The sequence below is a fragment of the Delphinapterus leucas genome, unplaced genomic scaffold (genome assembly GCF_059928025.1).
Source record: "Delphinapterus leucas isolate spDelLeu-1000000601 "Yukka" unplaced genomic scaffold, BTC_Dleu_Yukka2 spDelLeu_asBTCV2_sq25, whole genome shotgun sequence".
NCBI classification, from domain to species: Eukaryota; Metazoa; Chordata; class Mammalia; order Artiodactyla; family Monodontidae; genus Delphinapterus; species Delphinapterus leucas.
This window is the reverse complement of record NW_028322234.1, coordinates 12,166,506-12,184,357: the sequence shown is the minus strand read 5'-3', so window position 1 is coordinate 12,184,357 and position 17,852 is coordinate 12,166,506. Positions and strand designations below refer to the sequence as shown.

The following is a 17,852-nucleotide window of genomic DNA, read 5'->3' as shown; positions in this document are numbered from 1 at the left end:
ACAGGAGCTGGGGACCAGGGCAGAGGCAAATGTACTGGTCCAGGCAAGTGATAAGGTGGGGCTGGCGGAGGAAGGGGGTGCAAAGCGGACAGATTCTGAACAAATTTGGTTGATTTGAGGTGCAAAGGAAAAAACAGAGCCAAGGAAGACCCCACGACTTTTGGGGGTGTGTGTTGCTGCTAGGTTAACCTTTTGATAGTCTAGCCCTCCCCGTGTCATCTCTGTGAGGGCAGATCATGGTCTGTCTTGGTCCCTGCTGTGTCTCCAGCTCCTGCAACAGGACCTGGCCCACAAAGGCGCTCAGTCACTGATCTCTGTCATTTCCTGTCTCCCATCTCTTTTGGGGTACCTGTCTCTCTGCCAGGAATTTCCTTGGTCCCCTTATTCCTCTTGACCCACCCCCCCAATGCCATCTCAGCCCCCCTGACTCCTCTTCCTGCCTGCCCCTTGCAGCTTGGAGGCGGAGAATGGGCCGACGCCATCGCCAGGCCGCAGCCCCCTGGACTCGCAGGCGAGCCCGGGACTCGTGCTACACGCTGGGGCGGCCACCAGCCAGCGCCGAGAATCCTTTCTTTACCGCTCAGACAGCGACTATGACATGTCACCCAAGACCATGTCCCGGAACTCGTCGGTCACCAGCGAGGCGTGAGCACCCCCGATCCCTACCCGCCACCTCTTCCAGGCCTGGCCCCAGCACAAGCTGCCCTTCCCAGCAAGGAGGGGGACACTGCCCAAGTCCCCGTCCACCTGCACACCCGTCCTCCCTAGTGAAAAGTAAACAGCACCCTTATCCCCTGTCGAGGGCTCAGTCCCTCTGTAGCATGTCCACCCAGTGGTGTATGAGCGCCCACCCTATCTCTGCCCCCTGCCCAGCCACGGTGAACCCCTCCCTCAGGCCCAGCCTAGACTCAAGTCCATATAGTACCCGCCTACCCAACCTGCCCAAGCCCACTCCTACCCCTTGGTTTTTGGGGACCTGGCCCACCTCATCCCGTCTCTCCAGCAAGAAGGGAGCCAGCCCCTCCTGGCCACCACTTGCTTCCGGTGTGTCCACCTTGGCTGACCCCCTCTTCCTCCCGCACTCCGGGCTTCCCAAAGCCAGCCCCCCTTATCATGACCACCTGTGGAGGTGTGCACACTCCTGATCTCTTCAGCCCCCTTCCCTCTCACCCAGTCCTCCAGCCCTGCCCCTACCCATCGAGGCATCCATCTCACCTCCCCGCGGCTCCTTCCGGCCCTCCGCCCCCTCCCCGCCGCTGGTCTCCCCAAGCCCAGCCCCTACGGTGTGTTCATCGCCCTCCTTTTGTCTCTGCGCCCACCGCCCCCCCGCCCCACCCACACCCCTGAGCCCTTCTCCCTGCCCGGCCCCCCGCAGCATGGCCACCCTTGTGAGGTGTAAGTGTCCTCCCCCCACCAACCCACAGAGCCCCCTTCCTGCCCACCAGCCTCCCTGGGCCCAGCCCCCCCCCAGAGTGACCCCCCCCCCAGAGACTTGCTTCCCTGCATCCCAGCCCCTCTCCACCCCGGGCCCTTGGGGGTCCCACTGTGAGGACCCCTGACCTGCCCCTGTCCTTGTAGGCATGCAGAGGACCTCATCGTGACACCGTTCGCCCAGGTAAGACCCCTCCCCTAAGGAGGGAGGGGCTCTAACCTTACACCACACTTGGGGACAGGGGCCCAGCCCCCGCTGCCCCTCTGGGTGGACCACTTTCCTCACTGTGGCTCCCCAACTCAGGTGCTGGCCAGTCTCCGGAGCGTTCGCAGCAACTTCTCCCTCCTGACCAATGTGCCCATTCCCAGCAACAAGTAAGTGGAGGCTGGGCCCCAATGCCCCATGATCATGAGGCTCAGCACACCTGGGTTCAACTCCCCGTGCTGCTGTGTGACCTCAGGCAGGCACTTGACCTCTCTGAGCCTCTGTTCAAGTGACAGCTCCCTCTGAGCCAGTAAATCATTGTGATTTGAATGCCTAAGACGCAGAAACTTTTATAAATAAAGACGGAGGGGTCTGGACAGAGTTCTTAGGTGGCCAGCCACCCCAGCCTCTGGGCCACTCCTAGCCCTGATGCCAACTTGCTGGGCAAATAGCATCCTCTGGTGCCTCTGTTTCCCCTCCATAATATGGGAATTTCATAGTGTCTCCATTAGAGAGCTGCTATGAGGAGTTCAGAAGGTGATATATAGAAAGTGCTTGAATATTGCCCAGCACATAGTAAGTGCTCACTAAATAGAAGTAGTTGTTATTATTTGGGGGCAGAGGTGTGGCTGAGAGCTGCTGGTCCCTCTGGGAGTGGGGGACAGAGCCATCCTCATGTTCAAGGAGCTGGGGGGAGGGATGGTCAGGGAAGCAGGGACTTTGGAGACACAGGACCTGACCCTACCAGCCGTGTAGTCTTGAGGAAGTCAGTTCACCTCCTGGAGCGTCAGTTTCCTCATCTGTAAAATGGGTTCCTGTGGGGCTCTGTGAGAGGCTGCGGGCAGAGTACATGGCAGCATGCCTGGGACACAGAGAGGGCTCAGAAAAAGGAAAATCAGCACTCTTCATGGACAGGGGGAAGCAGAGATGGGGGAGGACCAGGCTGTTGTTGGAGCCCCATTTCTTTGCAGGCGGTCCCCGCTGGGTGGCCCAACCCCCGTCTGCAAGGCCACGCTATCAGGTAACTAAGCACCGGGGGATGGGAAAGACCCCTCTTGCTGCCCCAGTGGGGGGTCCCTCACCCGTGGAGACTGTCTCATCCCCCTCTCCCTGCACCTTCCTCACCTGGTGGGCCCCCATCACCTCTGGGGGTCTGCATGTGGACCCTCTCAGTCACTGCCCTGGCCGCCCCTTCTCCAGAAGAGACGTGTCAGCAGTTGGCCCGGGAGACGCTGGAGGAGCTCGACTGGTGTCTGGAGCAGCTGGAGACCATGCAGACCTACCGCTCTGTCAGCGAGATGGCATCCCACAAGGTGGGCAAGGCCTGTGGGGTGGGGCCGACTGCTGGGGTGGGGTTAACTGTGGGGCGTGGCTGGTGGGCGGGGTCAGCCTGTGGCTAGAGCCTATGGGGTGGGGTCAATCCCTGGGCGGACTTTGTAGCGCCTATAGATGCTGACTTCTCCCAGGGCTGGGGGGCCCTGGGGTGTATGTGTGTGCGTGTTTGTGTGTGTGTGTGTGTGTCCGTAGGTGACCATCTCTCCTGGGGGGTGGGTTGTATGTTTGTATGGTTTATGAATGTCTATCTGTGGCTATGGGTCTATGTGGCTGTTGATTTGTTGGCTACACATTTGCAGCGCGGGAAGGTGTGTTCCAATAGGATCCGGCAGGAGTGGCATGCACGTGTGTATCTATGGAGTGTGTATGGGTGTGCACAGCTGATTACGTGGGGCTGTAAGTGTGGGGGGCTGTGGCAGAGGGGTGTGTATGGCTAGAGGTGTGAGTTGGCCCAGATGTGAATCTGAGTGTATATCTCCATGTGTTTGTAACTCTTTGTGTGTGTGTGCGCACGCTTGCAGGGCTGTGGGAGAGGGTGCCAGGCTTCCATGTACAGCTGTGCAGACTGTGCACTGCACAACTCCAGGGGACGCCATTCAGAAAGCAGGCAATGTGAATGACACCTCCTGGAGTTGTGCAGCATGGTAGCAGCCCTTGTGGGAGGATGCCTATCAGGAAATGAATGTGCAGGTAGAGGTGTCTGTGTTGTGGGGTGCATACACCCATGGGTGGAGGTTTGTCTGGGAACATGTGAGTCTGAGGGCGCTTGTGTCCCTGAGGGTGTGTTGAGCATCCGAGAATATGACTGTGTCTCTGAATGTAGGTCTGTGGGTGTATTTCTACGATGGGGTGTGTGCGTGTGTATCTGTGAGTGTGAGTATCCCTTTATGGATTTGTCAGGGCACATATGTGTCTAAGGACACATGGGTATTTGTGTTTGTTTACAAGTGTGTCTGTGGGTGTGTTGAGTGTGTCTGTAAGTGTGTCCAGTATCTGGGTGTTTATCCCTTAGTGTGTGTCTCCACATCTGAGTGTGAGTCTGCGTTCTTGGAAGGGGTGTGTCTGAAGGCATTTGTATTTCTGTGAGGTCAACTATATACCTATAAATGTGTTGAACAACAGAGTTGTGACTCTGTGTGTGTGTGTGTGTGTGGTCAGCAAAGGACGGAGAGCATTTGGGTGTTGGAGTGTATTCAAGTGCATGAGTGTGTCAGGTGTCTGGCTGTATTGGTGTGGAAGGTGTGTCTGAGTGTGGGTGTGTCTGTGTGTGGAGCATGTGGGTGTGTGTCTGTCTCTGGGTGTGTCCACGGAGGGGGCACGTCCTCTCCAGGGTGTGCGTGCCTCCCTGCCTCTCCCCAGCAGCCCCAGCTGGGTCCTGCCTGAGGCCCGTGGGCTCCAATGCCCCTTTAACGCCCCCCCCACCTCCAGCACCACCTGACATCGAGTGCAGCCTGCCAGTGCTGCAGTGAGCGCGCACACGCACACACACAGGCGAACACACGGAGCCCAGAGCCTCCGAAGCCTCCTTCTGGGACCCTTACCCTGCCACCCCCCCATGGGCAGGGGTCCCTGGCCGCCTCCAGCCGCTGCCGCGCGAGTGCCCATCGGGGCCAGGGGCTGGCGGACCATGTAACCGGGTCTGCTGCCGGGAGCGCGGAGGGGAAGGGAGCCCCCAGCCCTGCTGGGCCGGCCCGGGCCCCTCCGCGGCTCCCCCTTCCACTGCCCACCTGCCCAGCACCCTGCCCCCCCGCCCTCCCGCACAGTAGCTGCTAATCCCAGGACTCCCCAAGCCCAGCCTCTGTGTGCGGCAGCCCTGAGCAGGGCTAAGACTCCAAGATGCCCTTGGTGGATTTCTTCTGCGAGACCTGCTCCAAGCCATGGCTGGTGGGCTGGTGGGACCAGGTAGGGGAACTCGGGGTGGAGGTTGGGCAGGAGCCCCGGGTCTGGTCCTCCCACCTCAGACCCTCCAGCCCCCGGTCTAGGCTTGTGTGTGCGGCTGTGCACGTGTGCGGCCTGGACGTGAAGCCTTGTGACTGGGTCTCTCTGTGTGTGGCCCAGGGCTGGGCGTGGATGGCGGGTGGCTGGGGGTGTGAGTCTTTCTCTGGGTGTGACTACCAGTGCACACACGTGTGTGTCTGCAGTGGTGGGGGGCTGCCTGACTATATGCTTGTTTGCCTGGGTCAGGGACCAGGGGGTGGCCCTGGCTGAAATCACGTGGCTCTGATTGTGGTGTTGTGTTTGGGGCCATGTTTATGAGCCCAGAGCGGCGTGATTTTCTGGGGCATGTGACCCCGAGTGTCAGTGACTGCCTTATTGTGTATGCTCCTTGGTTTGTGTGTCTGGGGCTGTGTAGCATTGTGTAATATGGGAGTCTGTGTGCGGTTGTGTGACTTTGTGGGTCCATCGTGTGTGTGTGTGTGTGTGTGTGTGACTCTCTATGTGTGCCCAGGCCTCTGGCAGCAGTGGGAGGAGGGAGCGCTCGTCCTGATGTGGGCCGTGCGGGCTCACCCTTCCTGCTGAATGTCCCTCTTGCCTCTCTGGACAGAGTCTGCTCCTGCTTTGGGGGTGCTTTGGTGGAGCTTGGGGGCGGGGAGCCGATGCCCTTTCTCCTCACGCACAATGTCACAGCAGATGCTTGTGTGAAGTGCTGTGGGGGGACCAGCCTGGTTCTGGGTATACTCCGTCCATCTGTGCATCTGTCCACCACTCTGAGGTTGGGGGAGAGGGGGCTATGATGGGAACCCCCTCCCCTGGGTGACTGAACTAGGGTTTCCTCAGCTCACTATTCTCCCTGCCCCGGTCAAACCTCTCCACTCAGAACTTCAGGACTACATTCCCTCCTTCCAAACCAGGCTGTGGGCTGGGGGCCGGGACCCTAGGGAGTGGGGTCCCTGTCTGGGAAGACCTGGGCCAGGGGTAGCTCTGGGAAGGCAGGGGTTAAAGGGCCCGCCGGCTGCCCCCCCTTCCCCCAGCTCAGCAGCTGGTTGGAGGGGGAGTTGCTAAGGAGACTCCCATCACCATGGTGACGGGATTCTCCTGACACCCCATTGGCTCCCTGTTAGGTAGGAGCCCCTCCCTTCCACAGGTGCCCCTCTGGCTCCTCCTTGGGGGGGAGAAGGAGGGAGTATGGTGAGAGGAGCCCCGCCTCCTCAGACAGGGAGGGGTATGCTGAGTCCTGACTCCCCAAGCCTGGGGACCCCCATCCAGAGCTGGAAGGAGAGGAAGGACTGACCCCTCCCCTCTAGCAGCCTGCTGAGGACTCTGTTGGCTGAGCAGAGAAGTGAGAGGGACTCAAGGGTTCTTCAGAAGTTTCTTGAGAGGGCCTGGCCTCACCCCCCCCACCCACACATGCCATGACCCCATCATTCCTTCCTTCTTGCCTCCTTCACCTTAGTTCAAGAGGATGCTAAACCGTGAACTCACACACCTGTCAGAGATGAGCAGGTCAGGAAACCAGGTCTCTGAGTACATCTCCACCACATTCCTAGGTGAGTGAAGGGTGGCACTTGTGTGTGGGTGGGTGTGTGGGGGGAGGCATTGCATAACTGAACTGCAGGGGGCCACCGCAGACCCTGGGTCCTGTTGCCCACATTTGCCCAGGGAACCCTGACTCAACTCCCCAAAGGTCAAAGTCACCACGCTCAAGAGCTACTATATCGCGATGCCCCCAAATTTAGTGGGACCCCAACTTCTATAGAACACCCACATTTAAAAATCTCTCCAAGCTGCAAAGCTCCTCCAAACTCAGGGGAACCCCATTGGAACTCTTAAACTCAAGACCCCAAGAAACTCCCAAACTCAAATAGAATTCCTAAACTTTAAAATGCCTCCAGGCTGAAAAGTCTCCCAAAATTCACTAGAATCTCCAAACTTGGATTTCGGCCCCTCCAAATTCAGAAGACCCCTCAAACTCAAGAGAGATGCCCAAACTCAGTAGGGTTCTCAAACTTAAGGGAAACCCTGCCCTTAAGAGCCCATAAAAGACCCCTAAACCTTTCCACCAAGCTGAAAAGTCTCCCAAATTCAGTAGAATCCCCAAACTTGGTATGACCCCCCAAATTCAGTAGACCCCCCAAACTTTAGATACCCAAATTTAATAGGATTCTGCCGCTTAAGAACCTGTGATTCCCCAAACTTAGGAGAATTTCCTAACTCAGTGGAACCCTGAAGACAGTAGAATACCCCAAATTCATTGGAACCCTCAAGCTCATGGGGATCTCCAACTCATCCTAACCTCATCCTGAACCCAAGAGACCTAGCTGAGGATATCCCCCACAAACTCAGGATGATTTCACCCTCAGAATTTATCACCAAAGGTCCCCGAATTCAGGGTACCCCCCCACCAAGCTGGAAAGAAGGTTTCAGAGTTTCAAACACTCCCGCCAATGGGGGTGTGGTGTGCCTGAGATCCAGCCAATAAGAGCACGGCATGCAAATGAGCCCTCTTAGGCCCTGTCATTGACTGGAGGTCCCCAGGTCATAATGGGTGGCCCTGGCTGGGCTCTGGAAACCCTAAAGAGCTCAGGAAAGGGGCTTCTGGGGCTGGTCCCCAGAAAGCCTGGTGTCCAGGGGGTGGGGGTGGGGGTCCATGGAGCCAGAGACCACCCTTCCCTCCCGCCTCCCAGCGCTGTCCACCTCCACCCGCCCTCTGGGTCACCATGGGGGTGTCTTCCCTGCCTGCTGGAGAAGGTTCCCTGCCTATTCCAGGCAGGCGGTGGCTCTCTCTAGCATCCCCACCCTGCTTCCTGACTTCCCACACCACCCCCATGCCAAACTTGGTGATTGGACTGGGGCTACCCCATAGCTCCGGGCTGGCCCCAGGGTCCCCACTCCAGCCCACCACCTCCCAGAAGAGTTCCTACCTCCTCTCTGGTTTCCAGTCCATAAGTAACCAACAGCATGACACCCAGAATAGGTCTGCCCTCCTGAGTGAGACTTCCCAGGGCTTGAGGGGTTGGTGGAGGGGGGGGGTGTCTGAGAGCCAGATGAGGGAGCCTCTGTGAGGTTCTCATGCCGGCTTCTCCTCTATCTTCTGCAGACAAGCAGAATGAAGTGGAGATCCCATCACCCGCAATGAAGGATCGAGAAAAACAGCAAGTGCCACGGCAGAGACCTTCCCAGCAGCCTCCGCCCCCCGGGCCACGGTTCCAACCCATGTCTCAGATCACCGGGGTGAAGAAGCTGGTGCATAGCAGCAGCCTGAACGATTCCAGCATCCCCCGCTTTGGGGTGAAGACCGATCAAGAGGAACTCCTGGCCCAAGTGGGTGGGGCCTCAGGGCGGGGGCTGGGCTGGAGAGGGGCAGGGTTCTCCTGGGGCCCAAAGAAGGACTGGGCTTTGGATCAGCCTGAGATGAGGATTTGGGTGTACCTGCTTTATGTGACTCTCAGGAGAGAGGGAGTGGTCTCAGCTGGTGTCCACAGGGGGCTCTGGAATGTGAACAACAGCACTGAGTGGAGCCCACCTTGAGGCAAGTGTGCTGACATTTTATACCCTTGTGTCAGTCATTGGCTGGGGGCTGTCCCCAGGGTGGATGGCATCACCCCCTCCACATAGCTCCTGTGAGGGAAGAGCAGACTTTTGACAAGGGGCAGCTGTGAGTCTTTGTAAGCAACAGCCCCAGCAGCTGGGTGATGGGTGCATTGAGACCAGTGAAGGGAATCTGGGCAGAACCCAAACAGCATCCACTACAGACCAGACCTGGATTCGCCTCCTGGCTTTTCCACGAAATCTTAAGCCAAGGGGCTCCCACGATGATTTGTACGGTGGACTTGATGCAAGCTCAGTGGCTCCCTCAGCTGACATGTATTGTAACCCTCTGCGTGCCAGTATTGGCCAGGGCTATATTCAGTCATTCAGTGTTTATTGAGCACCTACTATGTGCTGGTGCTGTTCTGAATTCTGGGGAGACATGGAAAATTAGCCCATGTTCCTTTCCTCTCAGCGCTCAAGAGCAGTTTAACTGAGGCTGAGCTGTGCTTTGGGGTCAGCCACGCTGGGTTCACATCCTAGCTTTGCCACTTGTGAGATGCAAGGTCTCGGGTAAGTCACGTCGCTGCTCTGAGTTTTGGTTCCATCACCTGCCATGTGAAATCAAGCACTTAGTGCAGTGCTTGGTGGATAATACACACCCAGTAGACTCTGGGGTTGCTTTGTTATTTTCTGGCCCAGTAGGACCTGGGCAGTAAATTCTATACTGCTGAGCATGCCACCTACTGGGTGACCGATAATGGTGCCACTATTCAGACCAGGGTTCTGAACTCCTAGAAAAGAGTCTAGAGGGCCCTGGGCCTTGGGGGCTCCTGACCTCTGGCCTCCATCTCCACCAGGAATTGGAAAATCTGAACAAGTGGGGCCTGAACATCTTTTGCGTGTCGGATTATGCGGGGGGCCGTTCCCTCAGCTGCATCATGTACACGATATTCCAGGTAGGGCGGGCTGAGTGGGGCTGGATGCAAGGGAGGGGGCGGGGCGGGGATCAGAGGGCCGGTGTGGGGGTCACCGCCCCCTACTCTTGCCCTCAGGAGCGGGACCTGCTGAAGAAGTTCCGCATCCCGGTGGACACGATGGTTACATACATGCTGACCCTGGAGGACCACTACCACCCCGATGTGGCCTACCACAACAGCCTGCACGCGGCTGACGTGCTGCAGTCCACCCACGTGCTGCTGGCCACACCTGCACTGGATGTGAGCATCGCCTGGCCCCCATGTCTCCCCAGCTGCCCCCCACACTATCCATCTCCAATCTTCTGTTTATCTCTCTGACCCTGAGTCTCTGACATCCATCTCTCTCTGACCCCGTTCCTCTCTCTCCTGACTCCCCATCTTTCTTTTTTTTTCTATAAATTTATTTATTTATATTTGGCTGCGTTGGGTCTTCGTTGCTGCGTGCGGGCTTTCTCTAGTTGCGGCGAGCGGGGGCTACCCTTCGTTGCGGTGCGCAGGCTTCTCATTGCGGTGGCTTCTCTTGTTGTGGAGCACGGGCTCTAGGTGTGCGGGCTTCAGTAGTTGTGGCTTGCGGGCTCTAGAGAGCAGGCTCAGTAGTTGTGGCGCAAGGGCTTAGTGGCATGTGGGATCTTCCCGGACCAGGGATCAAACCCGTGGCCCCTGCATTAGCAGGCGGATTCTTAACCACTGCGCCACCAGGGAAGCCCTCCCCATCTTTCTTGACTCCCCATCTCTCTCTTATCCTGTCTCTCTGACTCGCCATCTTTCAAACCCATCTCCCTCTGCCCCCAGGCCGTATTCACGGACCTGGAGATTCTCGCCGCCCTCTTCGCAGCTTCCATCCATGATGTGGACCACCCTGGGGTCTCCAACCAGTTCCTCATCAACACCAGTAAGTGGCCCGCCACGGGGGCGGGGCCTGCTGGGCTAGAGGCGGGGCCTGCGGGGCCCCTCCCAGCGGGGGTGCGCCCTGGGTGTGTCCTCCCCTCCCCTGACTGCCCGACCCTGCCTGGGCTACAGATTCTGAACTGGCGCTCATGTACAATGACGAGTCGGTGCTGGAGAATCACCACCTGGCCGTGGGCTTCAAGCTGCTGCAGGAAGACAACTGCGACATTTTCCAGAACCTCAGCAAGCGCCAGCGGCAAAGCCTGCGCAAGATGGTCATCGACATGGTGGGCGGGGCGAGGGGCGGGGACAGAGCGGGAAAGGTCACCTTTGGAGCAAGGGGGCATTGGGGAGGGCCAGGTCTGAGTCTGGGACAGAAAGGCCCCTAGTGGGGGAGGCGTCCTTTGGGAGTGGGTCGTGGCGGCTGATTGTCCGGAGTGAAAACTTCAGAGGTCCTGCCCAGGTCAGTACAGCGGGCAGCCAGGCTTCGATGGCCCCTGTGACAACTTCTTGCCCACAGGTGCTGGCCACGGACATGTCCAAGCACATGACCCTCCTGGCTGACCTGAAGACCATGGTGGAGACCAAGAAAGTGACCAGCTCAGGGGTCCTCTTGCTGGATAACTATGCCGACCGCATCCAGGTGCCCCCCTCCCCACACCGTATAGGGAGATTGGACCCTCCCCTCCCCCCTGAGGTCTGGGTTGCTGCCCCTCCCTCTGCTCCAGCTCCCTGGTTGCCCATCTTCCTGTCTCTTTTTCTCTATTCCATCTAACCCTTTCCAACTCCCACCTCTCCATCCCATCTCCCCCCATCTCCTCCAGTTCGCTCTTCCCTTTGCTCATCAACCCGTTTCCATGTCCCCCACACCCCTGTCTCCCCACCGCCTCTTTTCCCTTCCCTCCCTCTGCCCTTTGCTCATCAACCTCGTCTCATCTCTCCCCTTCTTTCCCCCACTCATCGACCCTCTTCCCTCACCTATTCTACCTTTCTCCATCTCCCCGCTACCCATTCTCCCCTACTCTCCTTCCAAAGGGGAAGTAAGGAAGCCTGAGGCCTCAGACTAGGACGGGGACACGGCCTCTGAAGGTCCCCCACCCCATGCAGGTCCTACGGAACATGGTGCACTGTGCAGATCTCAGCAACCCCACCAAGCCGCTGGAGCTGTACCGCCAGTGGACCGACCGCATCATGGCCGAGTTCTTCCAGCAGGGCGACCGTGAACGCGAGCGTGGCATGGAGATCAGCCCCATGTGCGACAAGCACACGGCCTCGGTGGAGAAGTCTCAGGTACAGTCTCGGCACCACTGGAAGAGAGCAGGGCGGGCCTCCTCACCCCACACCGGCCTGGAGCTCCAAAGGCCCAAGAGGTCCTAACCTGCCCGTACACAGTGTCAAGTTTGTCTTTGTCTGTTTTTTCCTTCTCTATCCTGATGGGAAATAGGCAACACTTTCTCCTCCACAAAACAATTGAACTGAGCCTCTGGACTCATAAGTTGTAGTTTTGCACCCAGACAGTTGTAACTCATTTGTAGCAACTGCTGTAACGTCAGTAATAACACTTATCCGGCCCTTAGTTACAGACTTCCTGTCCTTTCAGCCTCTCGGTTTCCCTATAACCTGGCCACTCATTTTGTGCCTGAGTTTTGGTGGAGTTTGTTGTTTGTTGTTGTTTGGCCACGCCACGTGGCATGCGGGATCTTAGTTCCCTGACCAGGGATTGAACCCGTGCCCCCCTGCAGTGGAAATGCGGAGTCTTAACCACTGGACCACCAGGGAAGTCCCTTGGTGGATTTTGAAGTGAAGTTAAATGACTCTTCTTCATCACGTGCCTTTTTAATTTAACGAGAGGGACAGAAACACAGTCTCATAAAAGACAGCACTGAAGTGTGAATATGAGACTTTCTCGCTCTCCCTGCTTCCAGCCTCCTCCCTGGTGAGACCTCCTCTTCCCGGTTCGGTGTGTATGCTTTTCCCATCCAGGTTTATGCAGCCTCAACACTGTTGGCATTTGGCGCTGGATCATTCTTTGTGGTGGGACCGTCCTGTGCATTGTAGGGTGTTGAGCAGCATCCCTGGCCTCCACCCACTAGATGCCAGGAACACCCTCCCCTTCCTGCGGTAACAACCAAAAATGTCTCCAAACACTTCCAAATGTTCCCAGGGCATGCACATAGCCCCAAACCCCTGATGAAACCCAGGTTTGCTTGTTTTATTATGTATTTATGTTCACAAGCAACTTAATAGCAATAGTTTGTGGGTTTAGCTTTTTTAAAAAACATAAACTGTATCAATATATACCTTTTTTAGCGGGGGGGCGGCACTGCATGGCTTGCAGGATCTTAGTTCCCCGACCAGGGATTGAACCTGTGCCCTTGGCAGTGAAAGTGCAGAGTCCTAACCACTGGACCGCCAGGGAATCCCAATGTATACCTATTTTTATACAGCTTGCCTTTTCTTTCCAAAAATGACTTGGAGATCTGTCCACATTATTACACATAGATTAAGCTTATCCTTTTTCACGACTGTATAGTATTCCCACAGAGACAGATGGATAATGGTTTGTGTAGTGAGTGCTCTGTTGGTGGACATATAAGTGTTTAGTAGTTAGGAATTCACAGTGACTCAAACAGGATAAAGCTTTATTGGTGTGTTTGTTTTTTTTCTCTTATGTAAGGAAAGTCTGGAGAAAGGGAATTTGGCTCTCTCTGGCTCCACATAGTTGGCAGGCACCCCAGAACTTTCAGTGTTTCTCTTCTATCATGCGAAGCTTGGGGCTTCTCTCCTCAGAGATGTCTCTTGTGGTCACAGACGCTCTTGAAGCTCCAACCATTCCTCCCTGGAATGTCAGGGAACTAAGATCCCACATGCCGCATGGTGTGGCCAAAAAAAATAATAATAACTTAAAAAAAATAAACTAATGCCCAACTGATGTATATATGGAGGTGTTTCCACTTTTTGTTTGCATCTCATACGTGTTTTTTTTCTTTTTTTCTTACTTGTGCAAGAGTTTTTCTAGGGTGGCTCTGGAGAAGCAAGATTGCTGGGTCCAAGGGTATCAACATCTTTTATTTTTTTTAATTTGTTGCCACACCATGCAGCATGCGGGATCTTTGGGGCCCAGTGGTTGGGTCTTCACCTTCCAATGCGGGGGTTGGTGTGGGTTCGATCCCTGGTCGGGGAGCTAGGATCCCACAGGCCTTGTGGCCAAGGAACCAAGACATAGAACAGAGGCAATATTGTAACAAAGTCAATAAAGACTTTAAAAAAATTTTGTATTAGATCCCGCAGCACGGCGGTGCCATCTGCACCAGCAGATCCCTGGTTTATTCTTCCTTCTCCCTCCCTCAGGTGGGTTTCATCGACTACATTGTACACCCGCTGTGGGAGACGTGGGCCGACTTGGTTCACCCAGATGCCCAGGAGATCCTGGACACTTTGGAGGACAACCGGGACTGGTACTACAGCGCCATTCGGCAGAGCCCATCGCCACCACCCGAGGAGGAGCCCGGGGGACCAGGCCACCCCCCTCCACCGGATAAGTTCCAGTTTGAGCTGACGCTGGAGGAGGAAGAAGAGGAGGAGGTGTCCACTGCCCCAGGTGCAAATGAAGTGCAGGAATTGTCCACCGCCCAGGACGTGTTCCCAGCTGAGGAACCGTTGGAGGTCGATGGCCAGGACCCGTCTACGGAGGTGGAGGTAGAGGAAACCACACCCCCAGGTGCATCTGTAGGCTGCAGCAGCCCCCCTGCCCTGTCTCCTGAGAGCCTCCCTCTGCCTGTCTTGAGGACCCCGCCCCCTCCAGAGGAGGACCCGGGCCTTCTGGGCCTCCCCTCCATGGCGGCCGAGGTGGGGGCCCAAAAAGAGGATCAGGCTGCCAGAAGGGCGTGCTGCGCCTGCACAGGAACATCGGGCGAGGATCCATCCACACTCCCAGCTCCTGGAGGGTGGGGGTCAGCTGGAGGCCCTACCTGAGCCTCAGCCTCTACACCCCGTTGGCCTCCCTGCCTCCCGCCACCACCATCACCCCCCCACCTCCTCCACTGCCTCAAAGACTCTTGGGCCTCCTGAGAAAAAAGAAAACAGAAAAGTGGGGTTTTTTCTCTTTTCTTTTTTTCCCCTTTCCCCCCACCCCCTCCCATGGGGCCTCTTTTTGGAGGTGGGGGCTGGGGAACAAGGGGCTGAGGTCCCGGAAGGGATTTTATTTTTGGAATTTTAATTGTTACATTTTTAGAAAAAAAAAACAAAAAAAACCCAAAAAAGCCCAGGATGAAACACAGCAACTGTAGATGCTCCTGTACCCAGCTCCCCTCAGCCAGCTCCAACCCCCTCCTCTGACCCACCCCCGCTTCCCCCTCCCACCCACCTCCCACCCCCGCCCCAGGTTACAGGCTCAGTCTTCCGGCCTCTTCGGGCTCTTCACCTGGTGTAGGGTCTCCCTCCAGACTTTTCTTCTGAATTTGGGAGGGTCTCTAGAACCCAGCCAGGAATAGCCATTCTGGGCGGGGCCTCTGGGGGCGGGGAGGGGGCGCCCCATGAGCTCTCTGCCCTCCCCCCCCAGAAGTCTTCAGCCTCATTTTGCACAAACCTGGCAATACTGACTTGGGGGACAGGCAGGGGGGAGATGGGGGGACTTTAGGAGGCAGGGGTAGGATGTTGGAGGGACATTCACACCACCCACCTGGGGTCTGAGGTTTGAGGAGGGTGTGATCCACCCCCCCCCCTCCACCGGCCACCCCTTTTCCCTTCCAGTATCGTTTCCGTTTGAATTTTCTCCGTTTGCGGGGGCGGGGGATGGCTTGGAGCCGCACCCCTCCTTCCAGCTGCTTCTCCTCTTGTTTCTGCCTTAATGATTCCCACGGCCATAGGAGGGGGGGTTGCAGTGGCTCCCACCTGCACCTTGGGTGGAGTAGGGCCAGGCCTGGAGCCCCCATCGTGGGCACAGCCCCCTCCCCAGCATCCTCCTGCACCCCCTCCCCGACTCTTTGCCCTAGGAGGAAGCAATAACGGTGTACACCCACGTCCCCTTTCTGGGCAGCCCTTCCCACCCTGGCAACCAAGGTAATCTCTCCTTTGTCCGCACCTTGCCAAGCCTCCCCCTCTACCCCTAGCTCTTCCCCCAAGCAATACGACAGACAGATGCAAGGCCATTTTTCTCCAAGCCATGGGGGGCTGTTTGGAAAGAAAGACCCCCTCTTCCCCTTCCGCTCTGCCCCTCAGCCTGGCTCTGCAGCTGGGCAGGACCGGCCTCTCTCTCTCATCTCTCTCCCCTCCAGTTCGGAGCACACGGTACTGTAGCCCCCAGCTCCCCCCAGCCTTCCATCTGTCTGTCCTTCCCTGTGGGGAGTACCACCCGCTCCCACCCCCATGATGCTGTACAGGGTTCATTTTTGTAGCAAAAGTAGTTTCAGTCCCAGCCGGCCACCGGAGTGGGCCTTTTGTTTTGTTTTGTTTTGGTTTTCCTTCTTTCTTTGTTTCTTTTCTTCTCTTTCTTTCTTTCTTTCTTTTTTTTTGTACATACTGTAAGGTTGGTTTGTAAATTATTCTACAGAGGCAAAAAGGGAAAATAAACTTGCCCTTCCCCCGCTGACTCAGGGGAAGGAGGGTTTGGGGGTCTCCCGATGGGAGTCTCCATTCCTGCTGTATTATACAAACTGTACCATAGACCCCGGAAGTGTGGACTCAGCGCTGTTGTTGAACCGCGAGTCATGTCATCAGAGGGGGTGAGGGAGGACTGCAAAGAGCCTGCCCCTCCCCCGGCCCCAGGGCCAGGAGTGATTGGCAACTGGGGACAGGGACCCCGGGGGGCGGGGGAGGAGGAGTCAGGACCCCCTTGAGCTGCTCGAGTGTTGTCCACTTTGATGATCAGTCAGTCGGTCTGCTGATCGATACTCAATCCTTCGATCTTGTCTCCAATTAAACCGAGGCTTTCACCGATCTTCCTGGCTGATGTGGCTTCGTTTCCCATCCTGTTTCTCAAGGTGTGTGTCTCTCTCGCTATCTGTCTGGGGAGGGGTGGGGAAAATGAGCGGGCTCTGTCCCTGCCCCTTCCCAAGCAGATAGAACTTGAAGGGGGTACAGATAGTTTGGTGGGAGGCAGCCCCCTGGCCTGGGCCAGGTCCAGGCACAGGGGCTGCAGGTTGTAAAGTGGAGGTTCAGACCATGCAGTTTTTGGAGGCCAGCAGACCCAGGTAAGCCTTGTTTCTCTCACGTGGAGCATATCTGACGCAACTCGGGTTCTCCTGGTACCACGAAGTCATTCCTGGAAACCTGACTGACCCCCGCCTCCAACATCTGGTTGCCAGGTCATGATAAAAGCACTTGGATCAAATTCTGCCCTGCAGACATTAAACTTGATTTATTAGCACAAGAGAATTTACATCTGTAAGTTCCATGAATTCTGGCCATGATAGTGTTGCAGCCCTCACGCTGCATTAAAACAAAACCAAAACAAACAAACAAACTTGACTATCCTAAAGCCCATGAACCTTACGATGTATCTCAGGCAAGCTGAATCCTCCAAGTTCACACAGGACCAGCTTCGGATTTTAGCTCTGTTTTTCCGACGAGTTCATACAGGATCGGGGAGCTAGGGAGTCTCAGGTATTTTAACCAATCCACATATTTGAATACTGTTAACTCCACCCCTGGGAGCCCATTTTTCCAACCTTTATCAGCCTAATTAACAAGCCCCGATTTCACCAATAAAACGTTTCTGCCATTCATTATGCTAATGAGCAAAACTTCCCTTGTGAATAAAAATAAAGATGGAGGAAGTGTTTGTGATGCAGGTTTTCAGACTAGAATACGGGCTGCCTCTGGTGTGTAATAAACAGAGATACACATGTACACACACAGTCCTTAAGTGGTTAAGCACAGTGCGACCAGTATATATTCACCGCATGTGTCTTCTGAAACAAAATGATGGCAGCTTGGGACTTCCCTGGTGGTCCAGTGGTTAAGAATCTGCCTTCCAATGCAGGGGATGCGGGTTCAATCCCTGGTCAGGGAATTAAGATCCCACATGCCGCAAGGCAACTAAGCCCGCGTGCTTTAGGGCCCGAGAGCCGCAACTAGAGAGCCCGCGTGCCGCAACAAAGAACCTGCACACCACAACTAAGACCCGACGGAGCCAAATAAAAAATACTGAAAAAAAAAAAAAAAGATGGCAGCTTCCCTGGATCTGAGGATAGGCCGACCCACCTACTCTGCTGTTTGTCTCTAGTGGCCAAGGACTGGTTTGGATCCCAGTTCTAGCTGTGTGACCTTGGGCATGATCTCTCTGACCTGCAATTGTTTCATTTATAAAATGGGGTTAACAAAAGTTCCAGACCAGAGAAGGGTGTCCAGTGAAACTTTCTATGATGAGAATGTTCTATGTCTGCGCTATCCAATAAGGTAGCCACTAGCCATACGTGGCTATTAAGCACCTGAAATGTGGCTAGTGCAATTGAACTAGAGTTTTAATTTTCCTTTACATTAAGTAGCCACGTTTAGCCAATGGCTGCTATATCTGACTGCGCAGTATTGGCACTTAAGCGAGA

At 55.9% G+C, this 17,852-nt stretch overlaps 1 protein-coding gene across 3 annotated transcripts in view; it reads left to right on the top strand.

The window, feature by feature from the left end:
* Positions 1-17,391, top strand: part of PDE4A (phosphodiesterase 4A) — a 39,018-nt gene extending 21,627 nt beyond the window's left edge. The window contains exons 2-15 of one of the 3 annotated variants that reach the window (XM_022557201.3): positions 454-645; positions 1,579-1,615; positions 1,736-1,806; positions 2,608-2,657; positions 2,837-2,949; positions 6,366-6,459; positions 8,010-8,233; positions 9,301-9,399; positions 9,496-9,660; positions 10,213-10,312; positions 10,441-10,595; positions 10,829-10,951; positions 11,416-11,598; positions 13,660-17,391. In XM_022557201.3, the coding sequence (XP_022412909.1) occupies positions 454-645; positions 1,579-1,615; positions 1,736-1,806; positions 2,608-2,657; positions 2,837-2,949; positions 6,366-6,459; positions 8,010-8,233; positions 9,301-9,399; positions 9,496-9,660; positions 10,213-10,312; positions 10,441-10,595; positions 10,829-10,951; positions 11,416-11,598; positions 13,660-14,283 (2,230 nt within the window). In that variant the 3' untranslated portion in view covers positions 14,284-17,391. The remainder of the gene's footprint in view (positions 1-453; positions 646-1,578; positions 1,616-1,735; positions 1,807-2,607; positions 2,658-2,836; positions 2,950-6,365; positions 6,460-8,009; positions 8,234-9,300; positions 9,400-9,495; positions 9,661-10,212; positions 10,313-10,440; positions 10,596-10,828; positions 10,952-11,415; positions 11,599-13,659) is intronic. The other 2 variants (XM_022557203.3, XM_022557202.3) reach the window with 2 other exon arrangements.
* Positions 17,392-17,852: the final 461 nt, after the last annotated feature.